At 40.2% G+C, this 21389-nt stretch overlaps 1 protein-coding gene across 12 annotated transcripts in view; it reads right to left on the minus strand.

Annotated features, from left to right (window-relative positions):
- Window positions 1–21389, minus strand: part of cadpsa (Ca2+-dependent activator protein for secretion a) — a 186166-nt gene that overhangs the window by 49707 nt on the left and 115070 nt on the right. For 3 of the 12 annotated variants that reach the window (XM_069677542.1, XM_069677539.1, XM_069677541.1), the window contains exons 14-18: window positions 16040–16141; window positions 15891–15954; window positions 14966–15089; window positions 6277–6383; window positions 591–747 (exon numbers count right to left, since the gene is read on the minus strand). In XM_069677542.1, the coding sequence (XP_069533643.1) occupies window positions 591–747; window positions 6277–6383; window positions 14966–15089; window positions 15891–15954; window positions 16040–16141 (554 nt within the window). Of the gene's footprint in view, window positions 1–590; window positions 748–1851; window positions 1885–2925; window positions 2935–6264; window positions 6384–9474; window positions 9511–11677; window positions 11747–14961; window positions 15090–15890; window positions 15955–16039; window positions 16142–21389 lie in introns of all 12 variants that reach the window. The other 9 variants (XM_069677537.1, XM_069677533.1, XM_069677536.1 and 6 more) reach the window with 5 other exon arrangements.

Consider the following 21389-nt stretch of genomic DNA (forward strand, 5'->3'; position numbering starts at 1 on the left):
AAGCTATTTGCAGTCATCTCTGTTTAGCAGAATGAGTGGACCGTGCTCTGCCTTCTCCTTGACTCCCGACTGACAAACTGAAAGGGGGAGAAACATTCCCCAGGGACAATTAGAGGCCCAAAGATTGCGTCTGCATTGTGAACAGTGAAGTGTTTGCATTACAGGACTACGGACAGCTCCACAGTGTTCCTGCAGGCAAGTGCATGCAGTTCATTAGAGAGATGGCTGGCCTGCAGCAACCGGCATCAAGACCCGACTATTATCTTCAGTGAGACACTCCTGGCTCATGTTCGTACACACACACACACACATACACACACACACACACACACACATACACAGTTCAGTGTGTTAACCGCTCCAGGCCAAAAGTCGACATCTCAGACTGACAGGAATGATTTCAGAGACATTTGAGAGATGTTTCAGGGAGACTGGAATGCACAGGCAACAGCAGCTGTAAACCTTCATTATTATCATCAAACGGTCCTGATACGTGTGGTTGATTATAATAATGGACAACATTGTGAGCAGCGTAAACATTTAAACATAATAAAGGCTGTGTGTTGAGTATGTTTTAGCTCCTCACTCACAGTCCATTCTCAGGAAGTCGTTGAGAAGTTGGAAGAGAGGGAAACTGTCCCAGCTGTCGGGCGGCTGAACCTCGAGAGCGGCGTCCATGTCGGCCGAGTAGAGACACAGGAAGGTCTCTGCATGCTCCACCATCAGGTCTGACCACCACGCAAAGGCCTTCGGAGAAAGTATAGAAGAGACGGAAGAGAAAGGGAGACAGATACAGGGAGTGGAAAATAACCCAGAGGTTGAGAGTGAAAGAAAGGAGAGAAATTAGACAAAGTGTTCTTGTCAGTGCTACCCAGTGGGTGATAACAATTTGAATCTCTTTACCATAAAGGCTGAAGATGTCATGTAACTCCACTGATCTACAGAGAAGCTCTTGGCTGGTTTTCTCACTTTTCAACATATGAAATCAACTTGTTGCCTCAACGACTTCACTGCGTGATCTCCGGGGAAGGATTCTTCACAACTCGAAGCGGAAAAAACAGCGCTTGGGCACGGAAAAATCACACACTTTTCTGTTGGCCCATAGAGGAAACAGCAGCAGCTCCTTGACAGGCTTGGCGGGGAGCTACTTAAACACTCACCCACTGCTCCTTAAGCGAGTCAATCAGAAGAAAGGAGCTGGCGAGCTGCACTGTGCTCAAATCTCCCCATAAAATAGACGCAGTGGAGTGACTGTTGGGTACCGGGCTGGTCTCATGCACAACGAAAACACTCGCTCTCCTCCATGCACCCCCACTCTTGCCAGGCTTCTTAAGAGGGACCCCTGAGGATCCATGGTGTTTGCTCATTCACATCAAGCTGTCAACACTGTAATGTGAATGTACCCATGGGCTTATGTGGTGGGGGCGGCATGCACTTGCCATGGGAGCCCTTAGAACTGGATAGTTGGTGTGGAAAATAGTTGGCAAGGTACATCCAGTCAGCGTCACGCATGTAATCATCATTTGAACTTTCGAGACTTTTGCAATTATTTTTCAATTCACAGACACAAGACAAAAATAAGAGAAGTAAAACTTGTTAACTTTCAAATTTGCATGAGGATGTTTTTTAAACCTTTTCAAGTGTTTTACATCTTCAAAGAACTTTCCTCTCTCAAGCCAGGAAGTGCTCTGTTGCTTCTATACGGATAGTAATTTCTTTAAACAGATGTCTGCATGTGATTATAGAATCTGTAGGCAAGGGACAAGACTCTTTGTATTGGAGGCATTTGCTGAATGACCTTTGGTTTCACACGGGACTCAAACCTGGTTGACAGTCCTGTGTTGTTCTAACTTCCCATCGCCCCTGCCCAGCGTCTGGAGTGGACTCTAACGATCTTTGTATGGCATCACTCGGGCACATGCTCTGAGCATCTGATATTGTAGCTTCACTTATCACCTTTTTGCTCAGAGATGCCAAATATGAAACGACTTAGATTTTACTACACTGATAAATGTTCTATTAGAGGCGGCAGACAGATGACTCTCTGAACATGTGAATGAACATGCAAGTTTTGCTCCTAATTTTTGACAAACCTGGGGCTGCTTCAATAAGTTGAAAAGTCCTCAAGTTAAAATTGGTGATTACATGAGAGACACAAAAAGGTGCTAACAAATATGATTAGCTTTAACCAGCATTAGAGCCACACGACAGAAATTAATACAAGTCAACTGCATTGAATTATAGCAATCTTAAGTTCTGAATTTGCTATCGTTATGAATTAGCCAAAACAAATGGAACCAGTGTTGGAGTCTAATGTTGGTTATGCTGGATCACCAAAGTGCTCACATGATTTGAGCAGCACCTTAATGTATTTAACTGAAATGCAATGGTTTTGACACTAGCAAGGATCACACAAAGCATGCCTCGCATTTCCTCCGTTGTGTCTCCTGAAGGATCCAATGGAGAGGAATTGGTTTCTTTGAGAGCTTACTGACTGGACTTGGTAGAGTAAACGACATACGGTTAAACACAGGAAACAGGTTTGCATTTCCAGGGAGGATTTGTGACTAGTTAAAAACAAGGTTCAGAGTTGTGAAGTCACACAGATCAGAAGTGAAACTTCAAACTCTGCACTTTGTTTTCTCAGAGCGGATGTTAACGTCAAGTTAAACACACTGCCTAAGTGCTTGCAGCGTTTCTTCTTCACTATTGGCAAAACTGTTGCTAGCTTAGAAGCTAACAAGCACTGCCACACAAGCACTTGATTAGCAGTGACCACAAGCTGAAAGGAGTTTTGAGTCATGGTTGAGACAGGAAACATTAATGATCCTCTGCAACAATGGCAGTATAATTAGGTGCATGCACAGGACTTTGAGTAAGGGTAGGGTAGGAGACGGGGCATATGGCATTAAGACAATCACATACCTCTTTTCCCTGTTCAAACATTTCCCCGCCAACCAAATAAATCATTGAAATATAAAGCAGAGAGGAAGAAAGTCATGTTTTGTTTTAAGAACCCCAAATATGTGATATACAGCAGTATACCATATTCACACAGTGGCCATGTCTTCAGACATTGTGATCAGTTGGGAAGCGCAAATGCTATTATCAAAAGGATAATGTTCTACTGTGGTGTTCCAGGTGTCATTTCACCGCTTCCTATTGATCAGCAACTGAAATGAAGATAGTTGTGTAAATCTGGAAGCACATAAGACGTAAACCAGTATATTTGATAACCCATTAGGTTCTGCTAAGGCCAGTTCAGATCAATGATTCGCAACGAGACTGGACGCAACTGCCAAAAGGGCTGACCCAGGCCTGACATCTGATCGTAAACGTTCGAAAACTGGGCCGTTCACATCAAAGCAATGGAACATACCCCACTACTTCTGCATTACTACTATAACGTTAGTAAATACTATATGACGTTAGAATTAGGCCTCGGTTACATGAATTAACTTGCTGGATTTCTGTTGTCGTTATAAAAAGAAGTGGATGACAGTGACAGTGACGTGCTCAAAATGTTAGCTATAACACTGATTAATAAACGTCGAAGACAGAGAGTTAGGAAAGAGAGGATCTGGAGCTGTCTTTGGTTACTGCAGCACCAGAGACAGGGTGCCTACGCCAATTTATGCTGTTTCCTGATTGGCTGAAGTGAAACAGCCACATCATTCAATTCAAAAACTGCATTTGGAGATTTGACAAGTCAAATCTTTTACAACTCCACGCAACGGCTTTAGACGCTCTGCAACTAACCAGTTCACACCGCTGCAACTTTCTCTGCAACATTCTAAACTGTTTTGTTGCATTGCGAATAATTGATCTGAACTGGCTAATGTTGACATTCATCCACTCCCAAGATAACACTACTGTTTGATAGTGTTAAATGCGATACAACTGGGAGTCTAATATCCAAGAAAAATGACTGCCATGTGAAAATGTTGTTTATAGTCAAGGGGCAGAAGGATTGGATAGGAAGGAATCTCTACAACAAACCTTCAAGCGTCATGTTGTTTGTCATGTGTGCATTTATTTCCCACATGCTTCAATGCTTCACTATGTTTTTTTGCTCTTACAAACTTGCCTAACCATAAGAGTGTGTGTTTGTGTCAGACATGGCCCACTGTGCAGATAAGATGCAGTATGATGATTCAAAGTAGCATGTGGTCCGCAGTGACGGACTGTGTATTTACCATTTAGAGTCTGAACAAACATGAAACATTGAGACCCCCAGTAAGGAGAAATACAAAGTAACTCACACAATTTATCACCTGAAACTACAGATATTAAGATCCCCTGTTGATATTCTGATGATTTTAAAAAACTATACTGATGATAGAGGAAAACATATTCAATGGAAAGTCTGGGAAGAGGATTCCTGAAGTCAATCAATATCCCGAACATACACAAAAACACAAAACTGTGTCTGATATAACTGATTTGCTAAATTGGGAAACAACGTCTGAAAACACTCCCTATGGCTGAAAGATTACCCCACACTAAATGGAGTTTGGCATATCTACACAGGTTTCCAACCAGGTACAAATCTAACAACACTGCAGCTTGAGGCTCTCATTACAATACCCAAGCTGATGGGAGAACTTCTTGCAGACTTTTGCACTGCACCTCCTACATCGCCTCCACTCAGTCACACTTTTACTTTCAAGGTACCATAATAGCTTGAGTGCAATTAAAACATTTTGACTTTATTTGCAGTATGCTGCCATCAAATTCCTATTGAAGGTTTGCAGGTGAAAACACACTCTGTGGCAATGGGGGAGGATTAGCCCTTGCAAAAGCTGGTTATATATGGAATTAGCATAAAATTACCATGACCAGTTTCTGTATGGTTAATGACACCAGCAGTGATACGAAGGCTAGCTCGTGAGCCTGTCAACTAAACACCAAAATGTTGTTTTTCCATCCAATTAAAATACTAATCACATATCTAGTTTTACAGCTGTAAACTGGTGCATGTGGCCACTAACAGTTTGTTTGACCATAATATCCATCATTTTCTTTTAAAGGTGCACTGTGTAAGATTTTACATGTAACCATTTTATATTGCCGATGTGTGAAGGGATAGTGGCGGAACTGAAAAATGTAGACTTTCCCAAACTTCCTCCATTGCCTGTAACAGCCTGTGGGCTGATTCCTATGTAAAGCACTTGGGCCGATTTACCCACGAAAGGACGTGTGACGTATATGCACGCTTCCTATCACTCATTCTCCGCCCCTACAGTTAACAGTGTGCAACACGAGACAACGCAAGCTGAGAAATGGATGAAATAGATGGCATATATGCTTCCTTAAAAATATTGGTCTATATCCAAGGATATAGACCTAATAAAGTGTCAAAGTGATTACCGTCTCCACACCCGTGGGAGGCAGCAATGCACACAATGTGCCTAGTCTGCCGGAAAGAAGAGATGGATAATGCCAACAAACGACTGGCACCCACAACAACACCAACACAAAGTGAACGCAAGAATAAAAAACAAAAAAAAGTTTTATCTAGTGAAGCTCGTCTGGCCAAACAGCAATGTGACCGACGTAAGGGGAAAACGAGAGTCAGCATCGGCAGAGCATTCGACTCATGGCGAGACCTTCGATTGCTTTTGGGGATCAAAACAGACCCAGAACTGACTTTCTTGCTATTGGACAGGTAAGCTGACATCGCCGCAAAGCATGTGAAATATTTATCATTGTGATATTGTGGTTTTAGCTGGCTCATGTTAGCTTATGCTTGTGATGATTTGCTGGTTCGCCGGCGGTTTTGAACGTTACACAGTGCACCTTTAACTACTCATACATGGTAGCTTGTTCGGTAGCCCACAACAGTTGCAGTTTGGTTGCGTTAAGGCCACACATTTTTTTGGTTAAGTTAAAGAAATAGATCATGGTGTGGGTAACCAGTGTCACTTGGGTAACTAATGTAGGATAAATATGTAATGTAATGTATTGACACATTGACTATTTGTTTCCAGTCATTTGGATTAAAGGTCCATGTATGATTGATCTCACCATTGCCCACAACTGCCCTACCCATGCAGACTTTTATGCTTTTAAAACAATATCACATCAGAACATTAAGCTAAAGAACAGTAAAAGTAGTACTAGTGGTAACTACATTGTAATTTTTTGAAGCATTGGGCCACAGCTGTACTTGAAAAGTAAAACAGGCTGTGATATTGGTAGTTAAAATGTCCACTAAATTATAGGCCTGTGTGTGTGTTGAAGCATAGTTCCATGCAGGCATACCAGCACACTCACCTCAGCATGGTGTTCCTCATTCTGCTGCAGCACCTCAATCACCAGCTCAGCCAGACGAATGTTGTCCTCCAGTTTTTTGGCAGGGGTAACTAAGCGTCCTACATTCTCTGCAGCACAAAGGTCAAGGGTCAGTGTTGGCAGCCTCTAAAGGTGATCAGTATGAAACAATATTGTTGTAACTTCAGTGTGCATGCGACCAAAAGTGCATTAGAACATCCCTGGTCTGTGAAATAAAAGCGTGTATAATAATACAGTACTTGGTAAACAACATGCATGTTACACTGCCTACCCCTAAACTCTGGAGCTTAAAGATTAAGTCACTCACAAAGTTTGGATATAGCTGTTGCCTCAAAAGTGATCCTTAGTCCAGCCTAAGCCACTGGGACAATCTCATGGTCATATACATATACAAGCATGAAATATCAAATTATTATAATTAGGGCTGGGTATCAGACCATAATACTTTTGTGCAAATGACTGAACAGTGTTTAGTATAGAAACCTTCTAACTAAGGTCAGATTTTGGCATATTTATAACACAATAGTGGTCATTGGTGTTGTACCCAGCCCTAGTTATATGGTAAATCCAGGATTACTACATAATGTTCAAGCGTCTCAGTATCCCCATGAGTGCACTGTTTGGTGGCTGTAAGTAGTGATGGCCTGGTATGTAGTGAATGGGTCACATCTCTGTCACCATGACAGAACAGTCATCTAGAACACATAGATGTAAACAGCATGTACATTGAACACTCATCATGCAGTAATGTGGTGGTTATGTTGTTCCTATCTGCACAGCAGCTGATGTGATTTACAGTTTGATTGTTTCTGGTGGTAAAGTTGCAGCTTAGTCTACTTTTATTCCGAGTATTTATACCCTGTGGTAAACATAGTTTTGATTAGGGGAGGGTGATTTATACCACAGCCAGAGAATGTGCTTTGTGCTAACTCAATAACTCAACATTGGTTCAAAAGACTGTGGATGTTTTAATGTGGATTTATTTTATTTTTCCTTTGGTAAAAGACTTTAATATGAAACTAAAACAATCTTTAGGATACAGTATGTTAGAATATAACGGATTCTGAGTTGGAAACACCATGACATATAGCAGAGTGTCTCCACTTGATCCATCATTTCATATATCAGGCAGCTAGTCAAGTACGTGGGATTAAATCGGATGGCAAGTGTTTTTAAAGAAAAAAAATCTGGAGGTCAGTGGAGGTTAGGGCATTTCCTACATTAGGAGGGCCATGACAATTTTGAGTGCTGCTGTGGTAGCGACTTTCAATGGACCTCAGTCTCAGATCCCATCAGCTTTAGTCTGAGATGATATAGTCTCTGGGGACCCGGTGAACGTGCCGGGCGGTAAGCGATAAACGACTCCCCATCAAGACTTCCTTTTCCGCGTGCTGCATTGTTACAGAATGAAAAAACGTTTTCTTGTGATGTACTAGTTATTAACGGGCCTTACCTTTGCCCAAATTTCAACATCACAATGCAGATTTGTAAGAAGTAAAAATTCAAGCTTCGTCAGCTCTGTCCTCAAGAGGAGAAGAAAACTTTTAAAATGCTCGTTTGTTCAACGGAGGTTGGATCGATCTGATGCATTCGAGGAAGTCGGGAAATCTGAACGCTGAACTGCTTTCGTGACACAGCATCAAGGGAATTCATCTCAAGTTAGCTAACTAGCTGCAGATGTCTGTTTATAGAGATTAAAAAGAAGCTAAATCGTTGTCAGATCACGCTAATGGGAGCCGGGATGTCATTATAGCGGATTACATTCCGCCTCCTTTTGCTCTCCACACGGACTGTTTTTCCTGCATACGCCGCAGCCTGCTGATACGTGATTGGTCGATATTACTCGGACTACAAGCGTAGTTCAAACGGACACCAGAACACTTGCCTTCCCGGAAATCAACGTCCCTGCCTACAGATTCTACTATGTAGAACCTTTGAATAGAGATTAAATGGACCTTAATTCACATAACTTAAAACTAGTGATTTAGAACATAAATTCTTCAGGAAAATGTTTACTGAGGTATTAAGTCAACTGAAAAGTAAGGTCATGTTCTCACAGACTAACAAACTGACGGAGTCACCTCCTGCTTGCTCGTAGAAAAAAATGGAGATTTCCATATTGGCCTCACTTTCGATTCTGTAGGTTACATCCACTTCTTAAACAGTCTATGGCACCACCTAACCTTTTAGCACTGCTTCGTCCATCTTTAACCATTGTTTGGAAAATTGCTCCATTACTTCATTTATTTGTGACTTTAACCCTCCTACAGTGCAGCACAACTCTTCTGTAATGGTCAGCCTCTCAATGGGTCATGTAAAAAAAAGAAGAAGTTGGCACAAGGCGACAGAACGTAATTTATAAAGGCCAAAGTGTGTTTGTTGTGGTTTGGTTATTGCTGCCTCACTCTGATGTCAGCACCATCATTTACTGCATAAGAACACACAGCAGTTGAACTCGCTGTGTCAGAGTCGTGACTATATTCATTCAACCCACTGGCAGAACTCTCCGGCTCAGTGGTGTTGTGGACAAGAAGCAGAGAGATGAGTGCTCGCATGCTGGAGGTTAAGTCACGGTAACACGGCTGAAAGCCTCCACAGAATGGGGCTTCTGTCCTGGTTCAAAGGGGGATTGTTTGGATGCAGTAATGTCCTTCAAGTCAGAGCTATATGTCAGAGTTTGGAAGTGGAAACAAAGGAACAATTGTCCATTCCTCACTTTGAGACCACCTGATACCAGAATCGGTCCAGATGTTTTTTTCTTAGTTCTTGAGATGAAATCCACTTTTTGTAAATGGCACCACTCCTCAAAGACAGGATAAAAAACAAACTAACCATACTTTACTACGTTTCTATTCTATCTAATCTATAATTTCTTGTAATATACTACACTATTCTAAACTACACTATACTATAATTCACTTTACTACACTGCACTACGCTACACTTTAATACAATTAATGCAGCTAAACTATACCATCCTTTACTACACAATATTAAAATGCACTGAACCACTAACTACCCTATACTACTATACCAGGGCTGAACGATTCTGAAAAAATATCTAATTGCGATTATTTTCACTTATATTTGCGATTAAATTGAAAACAATATTAAAATGATTATGGTGTGATTTATGCGGGGATCTGTACCAAACAAATATATTGATACAGTAGGCCATATCTCGATTTTGACAACATTTCCATTAATTGTTCGGCCCTTTACTATACTATACTAAACTATACTATACCCAACAATATTATATTATACCATACCACTATAACACTAATATACTAAAGTAAAGTATACTACATTATACTATGTTAAAGATGTTATCCCGAAGATTTCCGTTTCATTCTCTTTGGCGGCACCTTTGGCAATAAGCAGTAATTGCAGCAGTACACTTCCCAATTTAACTACAGTCTCTGAGCATCAAATTTGTTCCTTTTTCTTTGGATTTTCCCTTATCTTCTGTAGTCATCCATCTTTTCTTTGTTTGCTCAGCCATAGTAGATTACTGTTTACTGGCAACACTTACAGAGAGCGGAAAAGCAGCCGCTTAGCTCCGCCCACCCTCTCTGGCAGACCAACCACTGCTGGCGGATGGAAAACGCGCATGGACACCCAGGCAATAATAATACTATATACTGCAAATGCAAAGGCTTTCATCAGTGGGCCATAGTCTCAATCACCATTGTGTTACCTCATTGGGCGATGGATAGAGCCTTAACAGACATTTATTTACATGAAAATCTTTGAGATTATATCTTTAAATTATACTACACAATACCATATTATACTATTCTATACTTACTATTGTAGATACAAAACCCATGACACATTATGTCACTATATACTATTGTATTAAACTGTACTATACTCTACCAAGCTACATAATACTATATGTAAATACACTAAATACGACTCTATTAAACTGTAAACTACAGTTAACAATTTTAACCACCTGGATAATATTTACAATCAAACATTTTACACGTTAAACATAAATCATATATTATTTGAGCACTTCAGATTGATTGAAATACTTTAAATGCCACCCGCATGCAAACAGTGCTTTCTTCCATGCTTGGATGCTTGCACTTTGTTGCTTCCTTCGGGGAACTTGTCAACAGAAGTGATTTTCACTGACAATGTGTGAATCAGCTCAACAATTGCTCTCTCCATTTGTCAATAATCAACTCACTCCTGCTGCCCTGTCATGTTTCAGTTCAATAAAATAATTTGAAATCTTGCCTCTTGATCATTTGCACTATTGGATTTGTGTTCATTCATACTTGTTGTTCTAATTTCTGCGTGAACTGATCCCTCTCTCTCTTTGGAGAATCAAAAAGCAGTGAAAAACACCACGATGTGGGGAGGGGGCGTCATAACATTCCTGAAACATGTTATGTGTAGTTTGTGTGCCTTTGCTGGACGATGCACAGGTATCAGGAAGGTTGTGACAGGGTCTATGGTGGCATGTAGAGTTGGTTTTTGTCTGGTCGGGAATGAGCTAACAGGAGAGGTTAGACATACAGTACAACTTCACCTGGATCCTTTAGTTTTTTCTGAGATTTCTCCTCTAAGTTAAGGTGTACAGTTTAAAAAAAAACAGGTTGCAAGGATGGAGAGAAGGTAGACAGAGGTGGGAACGTGTCGGGTATAGGGTGAAAAAGAAGACATCATTAAATAAAGGTTGCATAAGCAGAGGTGATGGAAGACAGGAATCAGAAAGAAAGGCAGAGGTTAGACTGATTGTCAAATATCACACATTCAACATGTAACAAGAATTTTTTTTTAAATGACTTGTTAAATGACTGGAAGAAGCAAGAAAAAGTGGCACAAAACACAAAGCGTCTTCACTTTGGCCCGAAATCCAGAAGGAACAAATGCTGAAAGAGCATACCAACCTGTTAAAACGATTATAGTTTACACCATTAGTAGCAGCACTTCACGGTGGTTTCATTCAAAGACAGAAGCCTGTTCTAAATTGTAACGTGTGACTTGTATCTGACAGCGCGTCTAACCAGGCAGATGAATAAGATGCCCTTTGAATAACTGCAGGATGTAGGTGTCCTGTTTGAATTTGCCATGATCTTAAACACTCAACAGGATTTACACACAAGCAAAGTAAAAATGCATTCAAGTCGCAAACAGACAAAGGACAGGTGGTCTTGTGCCGGACAGAAAACAAGCTGTTCTGAGGGGCCGAGACAAATTAAGCCTGGGACATATCAAGAAGAGTTGAGAACAACAGATACAAAACAAACTGAAGGACGTCACGGACAACATCAATGTGAAGTCTCTGGTTGTGGTTGGCACTGGTGGTAAGAGAAAAAATAAAAGGGGTGGGAGGGTGATGCTGGGGAATGAGGAAGGTACTCACGAATGGTTAAATCCATCACTTGTGACGCCAAGCAGAAGACCGGATGCTCATACATCTCTCTCTTTTTCCCTACGGAGAAAGATGGAGGATACCGAGGCATGCGAGAGGCCAGGGTCAGAGAGGACGAGCACACAGGTCACTCTGGGTTTGACCAATGGTTAGCTGTTCAAGGCCTTCACCTGCATTTGTTGTGCTGCTATTTAGCAATATTAAGTATTTAAATTAATCAAAGGTACAATATGTATTATTTTGAAATCAGTAAAAAATACATGGTCAAATCTTTTAAATTATTTAGTTTAATCTATTTAATTGAATCTGTTCTTGTCATTTAGTCTTCTTTAGTTATGTATTTCATTTGTGTTTCACTGGTTTGATCATTTCCTGTTTCACTTTGTCACCTTGTCTCTGGTGTTGATCCACTTCCTGCCTTTGTATGTTTCCCGCCTGTTTTGTGCCCTGCCCTTATTGTTTTCACCTGCCTCTTGACTTGTGTCTGATTAACCTCACCTAAGTTTATGTAGTCTCTGTGCTCCCCTGTCTCTTTGTCAGTTTGTTGTTTGTCATTCATCTTTCGTCTCCCATCTTGTGGGATTTCTTGTGTTTTCGCGTGTGAGTTTTGGACTTTACCTTACTTTGTTAGATTTCTACCCTGGATTTTTCTTAGCAAGCGTTTTGGATTTTGCCTTTGTGTCTTTCGTTTGTATCAGGCTTGTTCTGCCATTTTGGGTTTTGCCTTTTGTGAATTAAACTTTTTTTATTTGTAGTCTGCACCTGGGTCCTCTCCCTCTTTTGTTTTACCACAACCGTGACACCTTCTAAATTGACCCCCTCTTGGGCCAGTGGCCTTGGGTTGGGAGGGAATTAGTGGTTATATATTATTTTACATTAATAGTGAAATTATTTTTTTATTTCTATTTAATTTTTTTCTTTCTTCTCAGTATTTATTTTTTTCTCTTTGGTCCATTTCAAAAAGAGTTGTCATTACAGAGCTTTAATTTCGACATGCATAAAGTAAGTTGCTCCAGTGATGATGTCTGCAGTAAAAATTTGATCGCATAAAAAAGATAGTTAAAACTTTTCTTAATCACGTTTACATTTACATTTTATTTATTTACATTACCATTTAAATGGTAGATGAGATGCCAGACAAGTAAATTTCCCTTTGGGGATCAGTAAAGTTATTGTTATTATCTCTAACACAACTGTCATAAAATGATGAATTCTAATGTTGCATTAATAATAAATCTCTGTTTGACAGCTGTCATTGGGCGAGAGGCGGGGTTACACCTGGACTGAACACCAGTCAATCACAGGGCTGACACTTAAAGACAGACAACCTTTCACGCTTATTGGCTGCCTACTTTGGATTAACCATTCGTTCTGCCAAGCAGAGGTAAAATTTGACATATTAGTGTTTTTTCAATAGAACAAAAAGCACACTAGTATGAAGGGCAGGGTTTGGGGGATAACCACCATCACCAGTGAGAAACTAAGGGTCTTCTTCCTTAGTGTCTTCAGGGAGGTGATGGTTTCTTTACAGACATCTTAAATTTAACCGAACAACAACATTTAGGAAAATGTGCTTGTTTGCTGTTTCATTTTCTTTCTGTCTCAATCCTGCTACAACAGCATATAAGCATGTTTCCTAAATGTCTGTGAGGTTTTGTGTCACAGATACAGCAGGTTAAGTGAAAGAGAAATTTCAAGAATTATCACCTTTATGTCAACAACAACAAACAGATCCTAAAAGAGATAGAGTCATTGTTGTGACTCCATTTGAGATAAATTGTTTCAGAAACCTGCGAAATATCTATGAAGCCTACTAAAAGGAAACTTGGCCCATGCAACATGAAAAAGACTGAACAAGGGGCAGCCCCATGGTGTCTTGTGTATTAGCCTTCCTGTTTTCAAACAGCAGCTCATGAGAAACAGCAAAAGCCAATAGACAAGGAAAAGAGCCATGAACATGGGAATCATCCGAGAGCAAGTAAGAGGAAGGCAGAGAAAGGGAAAGGAAGGAGCATCGCTACAGCTGATAAAGGAGCTGAGGCATGGTGGAGGAAGTCAGCATAAAGACTGAATTGAATGCATTTTTACTTCCTGTACATTTGATTCTAAATAAGGCAGACCATGAGGAAAACTATACATAGCTTTTACCACAACTATCATGCCATGAAGTACGTCTTAAAGAAGGGTGGCGAAGCTTTTTCTGCAGCTGGAAGGAAAGGTGAAGATGTGTTTTGAAATTTTAGAAATTCAATTTAAAAGTGTGATGAGATTATTCTATATTAATGGATATCATTCTAATGCTGTGTTCAGACCAAAATCAAAGCAAGTGGTTTGCCCAGTGTAATTACAAACAAGACTCACTCGACATTTAAGCCTTTTAAAAGTTGTTTGCTTTTCTTTTCTTGCTGTCAGACCTGAAAGCATGAATCCAGAATTTTTACAACTCAGAATCATGTTGTAGTTAGTGTTACCCATTTATTGCAATTCATTTCATACAGCTGTAGTGCCTCAGATTGCAGCCAATGGGCGACTTGTGGCTTGAGACAGAACGGGACTGCTAGTATTGGTGTCCTAGAAACGGTTGTACTAAGCCGACCTACCTCCCAGGGTTGTCAAACTGGGCACTAGTCAGCCTAAAGTGGAAACTAAATTTATCCAGAAACAGTTCCGGGAGAAGGTGGTAAAATTCACCAGGCTGTGTCAAGCTATGAACTTAATATTCATGTGTTGTGTTTAACCAACGCCTATAAACACAAATAATCCTGCTGTCAAACTTGCCCAAGAAACCCTTGGCCAATTTTCACTTCTCTTTTGGTCTGAACATACCATAAATATTCTCAATGACATCACACATGTGATTGCTATAGCAGCTTTTTTATTTACAGGTAATCCCATAGATTCAGTAGATGTCCTTACTTGTAATTAAAGCAGTTTTTTGAAGAAGTTCCATATTTTCAAAGGCCATGCACAATAATCCTTTAAACATAATAATCTGAGTGTGTGTGTGTACCATAAAAATCCCCTTGAGCATGGCTAATTACAGCTGTTTGAATAAACAGTTGAAAGATGTCTGAACAGCTTTGTAAAATAATCTTTAATTATGCATCACTTTGACACTTTGCATCATCGATTGGTCAAATGGATCTTTCTTTATGTTCTGTTCTACAAGCTTTCCAATCTAAAGTAACCACATTTTGCAAGCCAGTCCCCAGCTGAGTTCAGAAATCCAGTTTTTATTCATCAGTATTTAACACAAACAAACAAGGAGCCGTAACTTACCTTCGAGTTTGGCATACTCTGACAAGCGTTGGTAGTTGACCAGAGCTGCCTGCTCCAGACACTTACGGATCACAGCCTTGACTTCATCTTGAGGAACAGGAGTGACTATATCGTTCATCAGAACCTAAAAGGGCAAAAAACATAAACAGTAACATGACGAGACACATTGCTTCCCAGAACCCGGTTGTTTCTCAGTCAACAATAGGATAATAAAAGAAGAATTCAACATTTGTAATAAGTGTCCCTCAATGCCTTCCTAACATATCATGTCCAAGTGGCAATTTTTAAAGTAACACTGACATTGACCTTTGACCTTTCACCGCCAAAGTCTAATCAGTTCATCTTTGATTTCAAGTGTCTGTTGTGCCAAATTTAAAGATCTATGGTTCTCAACTGGTGGGTCGGGACCCAAAAGTGGGTCGCTGAGCTGTTTTCAGTGGGTCGCGGATGTGTGCTTGAAAAAAAAAAGGGGGCAAAAAATGGATTGTGTGCTTTTATTTTGAAGGACAGGGGTTTCCCATGACGTGTGCAGTCGTAGTGTAGTTTAGTCACACTCCATGTATCCACTGATTGGGTAATCCCAGTTACTGGTTGAAACTCGATGAGCCCGACGGTGGTTGCATTTATGTTGCAGTCATTAGCATATTTCTGTAGAGGGAATATTTTCCCCTGATGCACTGCATACTATTATACTGTTGTCTGTTGTGATGTTGACACACTGTGATGTTTCGTCCGGTCTCAGGTCCAAACTGCACCATTTTTCATTAAATCTGAGTGGTTGGAGGAGGAGGTGGCGGTGGCTCCTGAGGTGATCCTATTAAACATTTGTGTTAAATTGTGTAAACATACTGCCTTCGACCACTACTGTCACTGGCACAGAGGTACACATCTTGTATCCATCTGTCCAGCAGTTAAAACTCCTTACCCTTTCAAGCAAGGACAACGTTGCTTTTAGCGCCCCCTCTGGCCGTCCGAATGGAAAGCAGTACCTGTGGAAGAAAAATGGGAGATTTTCATTTGAACCCTCATCACTCCGTTTTGAGTTCAGCAAATGGATTACTTTTGGGTTCCTACCTGAAGTGCGTAATCTGGTTTTCCAGGAGAACCCGTAGCCTCTCCTTGATCTCATCAAAGCGCTCCTTCTCTTCCACGGTCACCGTGCCAATGCCATCCGGCCTGAAAGACAATTCACATTCACAGGCAATTAAACGTTCGATTAGAGCAGCAACTGACAAGACAGAGATTTCAAGAGTCATGCTGAAATTGGTGTTTAACTTTGGATAGCAGCGTTTCATGTATGTTTATTTACACATACTCTAAGCTCCTCTGAGTCTCCTATGTGTCTGGGGAACCAACAGACTATGGTGGGACAGTCTACTCTCAGTGTGATTGTGGTTCACCAAAAATCTGGTGATACAAAAACCTCTCCTGAACTTACATTCAGACCAAATTAGACCTTTTTGCACATGTATGAAAAAGTCTAACACAATCCATACACCTAAGAAATATATGGGGCATATTTTAAGGGAATTATTGGCATTTTTTATTTGTCAGATGTTTAATTTTCTATTTATACCAGGAATTCAAAGTACTGACCACTGTTCTTTTTTCGCCTGCGTAAGTCAACCCTTATTTTAAACTCTTAAAAAGTTGCGTTTGGTAAGGTAAGAGTGAAACAAATATATCAATACTGCTGTTGGCCAATACTAAGGTTGGAACAAATAATTACCCCAGTTTGTAAAAGCTTTTCCATCACAAAACAGCTTCTCTAAAAGTCAACCTACACATCTCCTCAAGGATTCGTGAAAACGTACAGATCAGCATGCGCTCAAACATGGAAAGCACAGAGGCATCAAGAGGATGAGTCACAGAATTTACATTTACTCAGACTGACAAACAGGAGCTGACAAGGTTTGATGTCAAATCATAGAATTTACAGAACAACGTGTGTTTAATGAGACACTTTCTTACAAGGATTGGCAACAAAGAGAACATAAGGGGATGTGGATGAGGATGTTTTGTAATGGACAAGTTGGGCCCAGTAACTGTTATATCGTGATTTTAAGAGAAGACCAGTGAATTAAACGGTTCACAAACGAGTGAGAGTGACGAAGGACAGGTAAATCTTATTCTTATCTTATACTTATTGTAACTTATTCATTTAATGTATTGTTCATTTTAAAGCATGTAATGAAGTTATTTAAAAACAGCATGTCGTGAGTTTCAGGGCATTATTATGTGTATTTTCATATAAGTAAAGCAATTACAGCTTTACAAGCAGGTACGCGTGTGTGAGTGTGTGTATGTTCGATGTGTTTATCGAATGTGACATGGTGGAGTCTGGGTGGAGTGTGAGCAGAGTGCATGTGACAGTAGAGGCGCTGGACTGGTGGCCATGACAGCATGATGAGAAGCAGGTGACATGACACCTCCTCCCACACCCCCCACATCCCTTTGACATGTCATTTTGGTAGACAGTGAGAAACTGTGTGTGTGTGTGTGTGTGCTTGTTGGAGGGGTTATCCTGGCTGCACTGCTCCTCGAGTGCTGTGTTACAATCTCAGATGGACCAATTTGCTTAGCATCATCTCATCCAGGCTGGCCTCACTCTTCATGGACATTTGAACAGACACTGTCAGTGTGTCGCAGCCACCTGTCGGCTTCTGCTGCTGGAAATCATGTCGCTGGGGAGGAGGAGACTGTCGGGAAATCTATGTCAAAGTATACTTATACTGTATATCTCAAATCAGGTCATTCAATGAAAGTTATTTCTTCTTATCAGGTTTGATGTGAGGGCATTTCGCTTTTTTTCAAGCTTTTTGTCTGCATTGATCTTATATCAAGATTAAAACTTGTTAGAGAGATTTCAATAACTGGTTCTGAAAAAGCTCTTTCATCAACATTGACAAGAACAAAACTGCTTCATCAAAGTCAAGCTTTCTTTTTTAAAGCATCTTATACCTGTCGTCCCTTCACATTTCATGAACACAGTGACCAATAGGAAGCTGTTCATTGTTAATCTTACATCGCAGCACAGAACAGGTGTCTCTTAGATGTACAGAACAAAGACAGCAAATGTATTATATCTGGGGACAAAGCTATGAGCCATTTCAACTATTGTTAAATGTTTAGGTTTTTTTATAGAATCGTATTTGTATTTTATGTAAGCAAGCCTTTCTCGTTTCTATCACAAGTACATTTAGTCAGGATGATATTGTTCTCTGTGACTTCCAGTGTAAATAGCATTTTATTTTCAAGACAATTTCTATAGCATTGGATGTTAAATTTAAGCCCAAGATAATGGAAATTGCAAAATTGAAGTGTATATTTTCTACATAACAAGAAAGAAATATTGAATCTTTTTTTTGTATCAGACAAAATGTTTTTTAGGGGAGATTTTCTTGTTTTCTTGTTGTTTGATCATTTTGTTAATATCTGTAATATTTTGCACTTTTCTTCTTGTTTTTGAGAGCTGACTTCATGCAATCAACCTTTTGCGTCTGTACACTGGATGCTTTGACCTTACCAACACTTGAACATATTTTATATTCATCACATTTGTTTGGTTGTTTTAGTATCTGAGCATTATAGCTGGCAAGCCCGAGTAAACATAACTGGAAATAAAGACTGTAGTCTGAAGCCTCATGATACCAAAGAGCTGTTCTTTGTGTTTGTGAATTAATAAACAAATGTTGCTGGAGTTTACACCTTTTTAGATTTGTTGGCTGCACTGTTAATTTTAAAGGTGGAGATTAAAAATCTGTTTAGTTTCTATTCATACAAGCCAGACACAAAATGACAGAGGAATTATTATGACTTAAATCCACGGTAAAAAAGCCATCTCACCTTTTACATTGTGACAGAAAATGAAAGAGGGAAATTTCACACTAATTATGTCCTGCAGGGCTCCCCATTTTTTTTCTTCCAGCAGCGTGTTATTTCTTGGCAGCTTCCTCATGTTTGCTTGACCTCGTGACCTCACAGCTTCGATGACGACAACAAGCAAATGAGCCATCAGTGTCAGACAGACGCCAAGACGGCGACACGTTCACATCCTCTTTAATATGCAGCAGACCGTGTCAGGTCCTGAAGGTAAATGACTTCTTCATGTTTTTTTTCTTTGTAGAAATCTCTGTGAAATTTTGATTTGAAAAATCCAAAAATGCCGCTTCAACTGGACAGTGTACTTTATCATGCGTGGCATTATGCTGTCCGCACATGGTCATTTTCAGAGTTAACTTTAATAGCCTACCAGTGCACAAAACTCAATCCGTCTAGAGCTGAAATGATTAGTGGATTAAAGTTAATTGACGGTTAATTTGCTTTTAGTTTTGTTAATTTATTAATGCATTAAAATGTTTTTTATTTATGTGAATCCATGCTTGTCACAGCAAAGACGACTAATAATCTGTAAAATATTTGCCACATAAAATGATAGAGTAAATAAATATATAAAAATGGTTAGTTAACTTTTTAAATCAATCCAAAAAATAGTGCACTAAAAAGTGACTTTCTAAAATTAAAAATACTAAATCCATATTAAAATATACATTTTAAAACACATATATGCACAACCCTGCATCTGTACATGGACTGTCTTTTGTGTATCAATAATCATTAAACAACCTAATAAGTCCCAACAGGGGCAATAATTTGGAGCAGCTTGTACATCAAAGCAAAAAAAGCATCTTAGACACCATGAGTCCATCCTTGGACTTCCTTTAGACTCCTTTCACCAGAAATGGCTTTTTCAGGATATTTTGCTCTTTAGGTTGAGATTAAATTCCAATTTTTAAATGTAAAATCCTTCACTGGTTGTTATGTCCGCACTCTTCTTCTTGCTTTGCTACCATAATGCACAACCATTAGCTTAGCGTGGTTATCACAGCGCATTCCCGATATTTAAATAAACAGTAGCTGATTTTTACTTGTTTTTTTTAAAAAGCCACTTCCCAGCAAAAAGTCGATCTAAACGGAGTCGACATTTAGCTGGACAGAAGTCAAATCCTGACACTTTAGCCGGCGACTGGGCAACCGAGTCCAACTTGGTGCACCAACACCTCCAGGCCAGCAGGCTATTAGGAGGCCAAGGTGGGGGAGGGGTGTTTGTGTTTGTTTGGGTGGGGGGGTGGTGGTCTGCATGAGGTGTGTGCACTGGGGCACACGCAGCAGCATTGGCAGCGGAGACATTCGGTCGTCACACATGACAACCTGTCAACCTGTCATGGCTCGACCTCCAGGCACGGCTGGACTGGCAGAGCAGGACTCCGTGAGCCCTGCATATCAGCACGGCCACGTCAGAGGATGTGCATTATTTTGGGATTTTATGAACAGAGAAATCTACATGAGGATGTTTATTAAGGCGTGTATGTAATTTGGTTATTATTATAAACTGTGCTGGACTCTGTCCTCTGGCAGCAGGAAACAACTCTTTGCTCTGACAGATGGCCCCCCCTGACCTTTGCCCTCGGCGCCGGACTGGCCCTCGTCTATCTTTGTTATGCTTCATCTGCAGACAGCTGACTTTGATGTTGACAAATTTGATGTCGGACAGACATCACAGCAGATTAGACAAGAGGTAAATACTGCAACTTAGATTACAGGGTACATACTGGAATGAAGGCATCATAACTCATGTCACATGCGACAGAACCTTCGGGAAACTACACCGTGTCATCCCTGATTTAAAACCAGGTCTGAGATCAATAATGTAACTGTACTGCATTTAGTTATATTCCAGAGCCACAGAAAATGATACTGAAAAAATTAGATTACTTGGTTGGATGTTGTCTGTAAAACAACAAACTTAGTTTCAACCGTTGAGCCAATTTAGTAGCTGAGGTATATTTTAGGGCTGCACCCGAAACAGCCGGTCTAACTCCCAAATCAAATAAGGCAGCTTTGACGTTGGCATTTTGGACACCTTCACTTAGTTCGATCTTTAGATGCCGTTAATCTCAGCTGTCGTATTATGGGGAGCGAGAAAGTCTGATGGGGGTGGCATTCAGGGGCGATGGATGTGTCAGATCAAACGTGGGACTTTCAGAAGTCGATTTTAGTTATGCAACTTGTTGTTGTGTTGTTTGGGTAACTACATACCAACATTAGAATGTATTGAACCTAAAGCATCATCTTTTTCCTGAACCTCAGCAGCTTGTTTTGGTTCCCAAACAAAACCAAACTGCAACTTTCAAACACTTACCATGTACTAGTTTAGCTGCACAATCTAAACTCCCAGGATGATAAACGCTTATTAGCAAGCTTTGTTGATTTTTAAAAGCTGCCCAGACTTATGTATAAGAGCTATCATGCTAATATTGTGTAGCCCTTCAGGTGCAAAACTGATGCTAGGGTACCTGGATTATTTTGGATCTGCCAAAATTCACAACTTGTGAGGGAGAATGTGTTGCCCTAAACATTCATG

The sequence above is a fragment of the Semicossyphus pulcher genome, unplaced genomic scaffold (assembly GCF_022749685.1).
Source record: "Semicossyphus pulcher isolate SPU_LCO1_2020_fin unplaced genomic scaffold, fSemPul1.0.p SCAF_3, whole genome shotgun sequence".
In the NCBI taxonomy this organism is placed as follows: domain Eukaryota; kingdom Metazoa; phylum Chordata; class Actinopteri; order Labriformes; family Labridae; genus Semicossyphus; species Semicossyphus pulcher.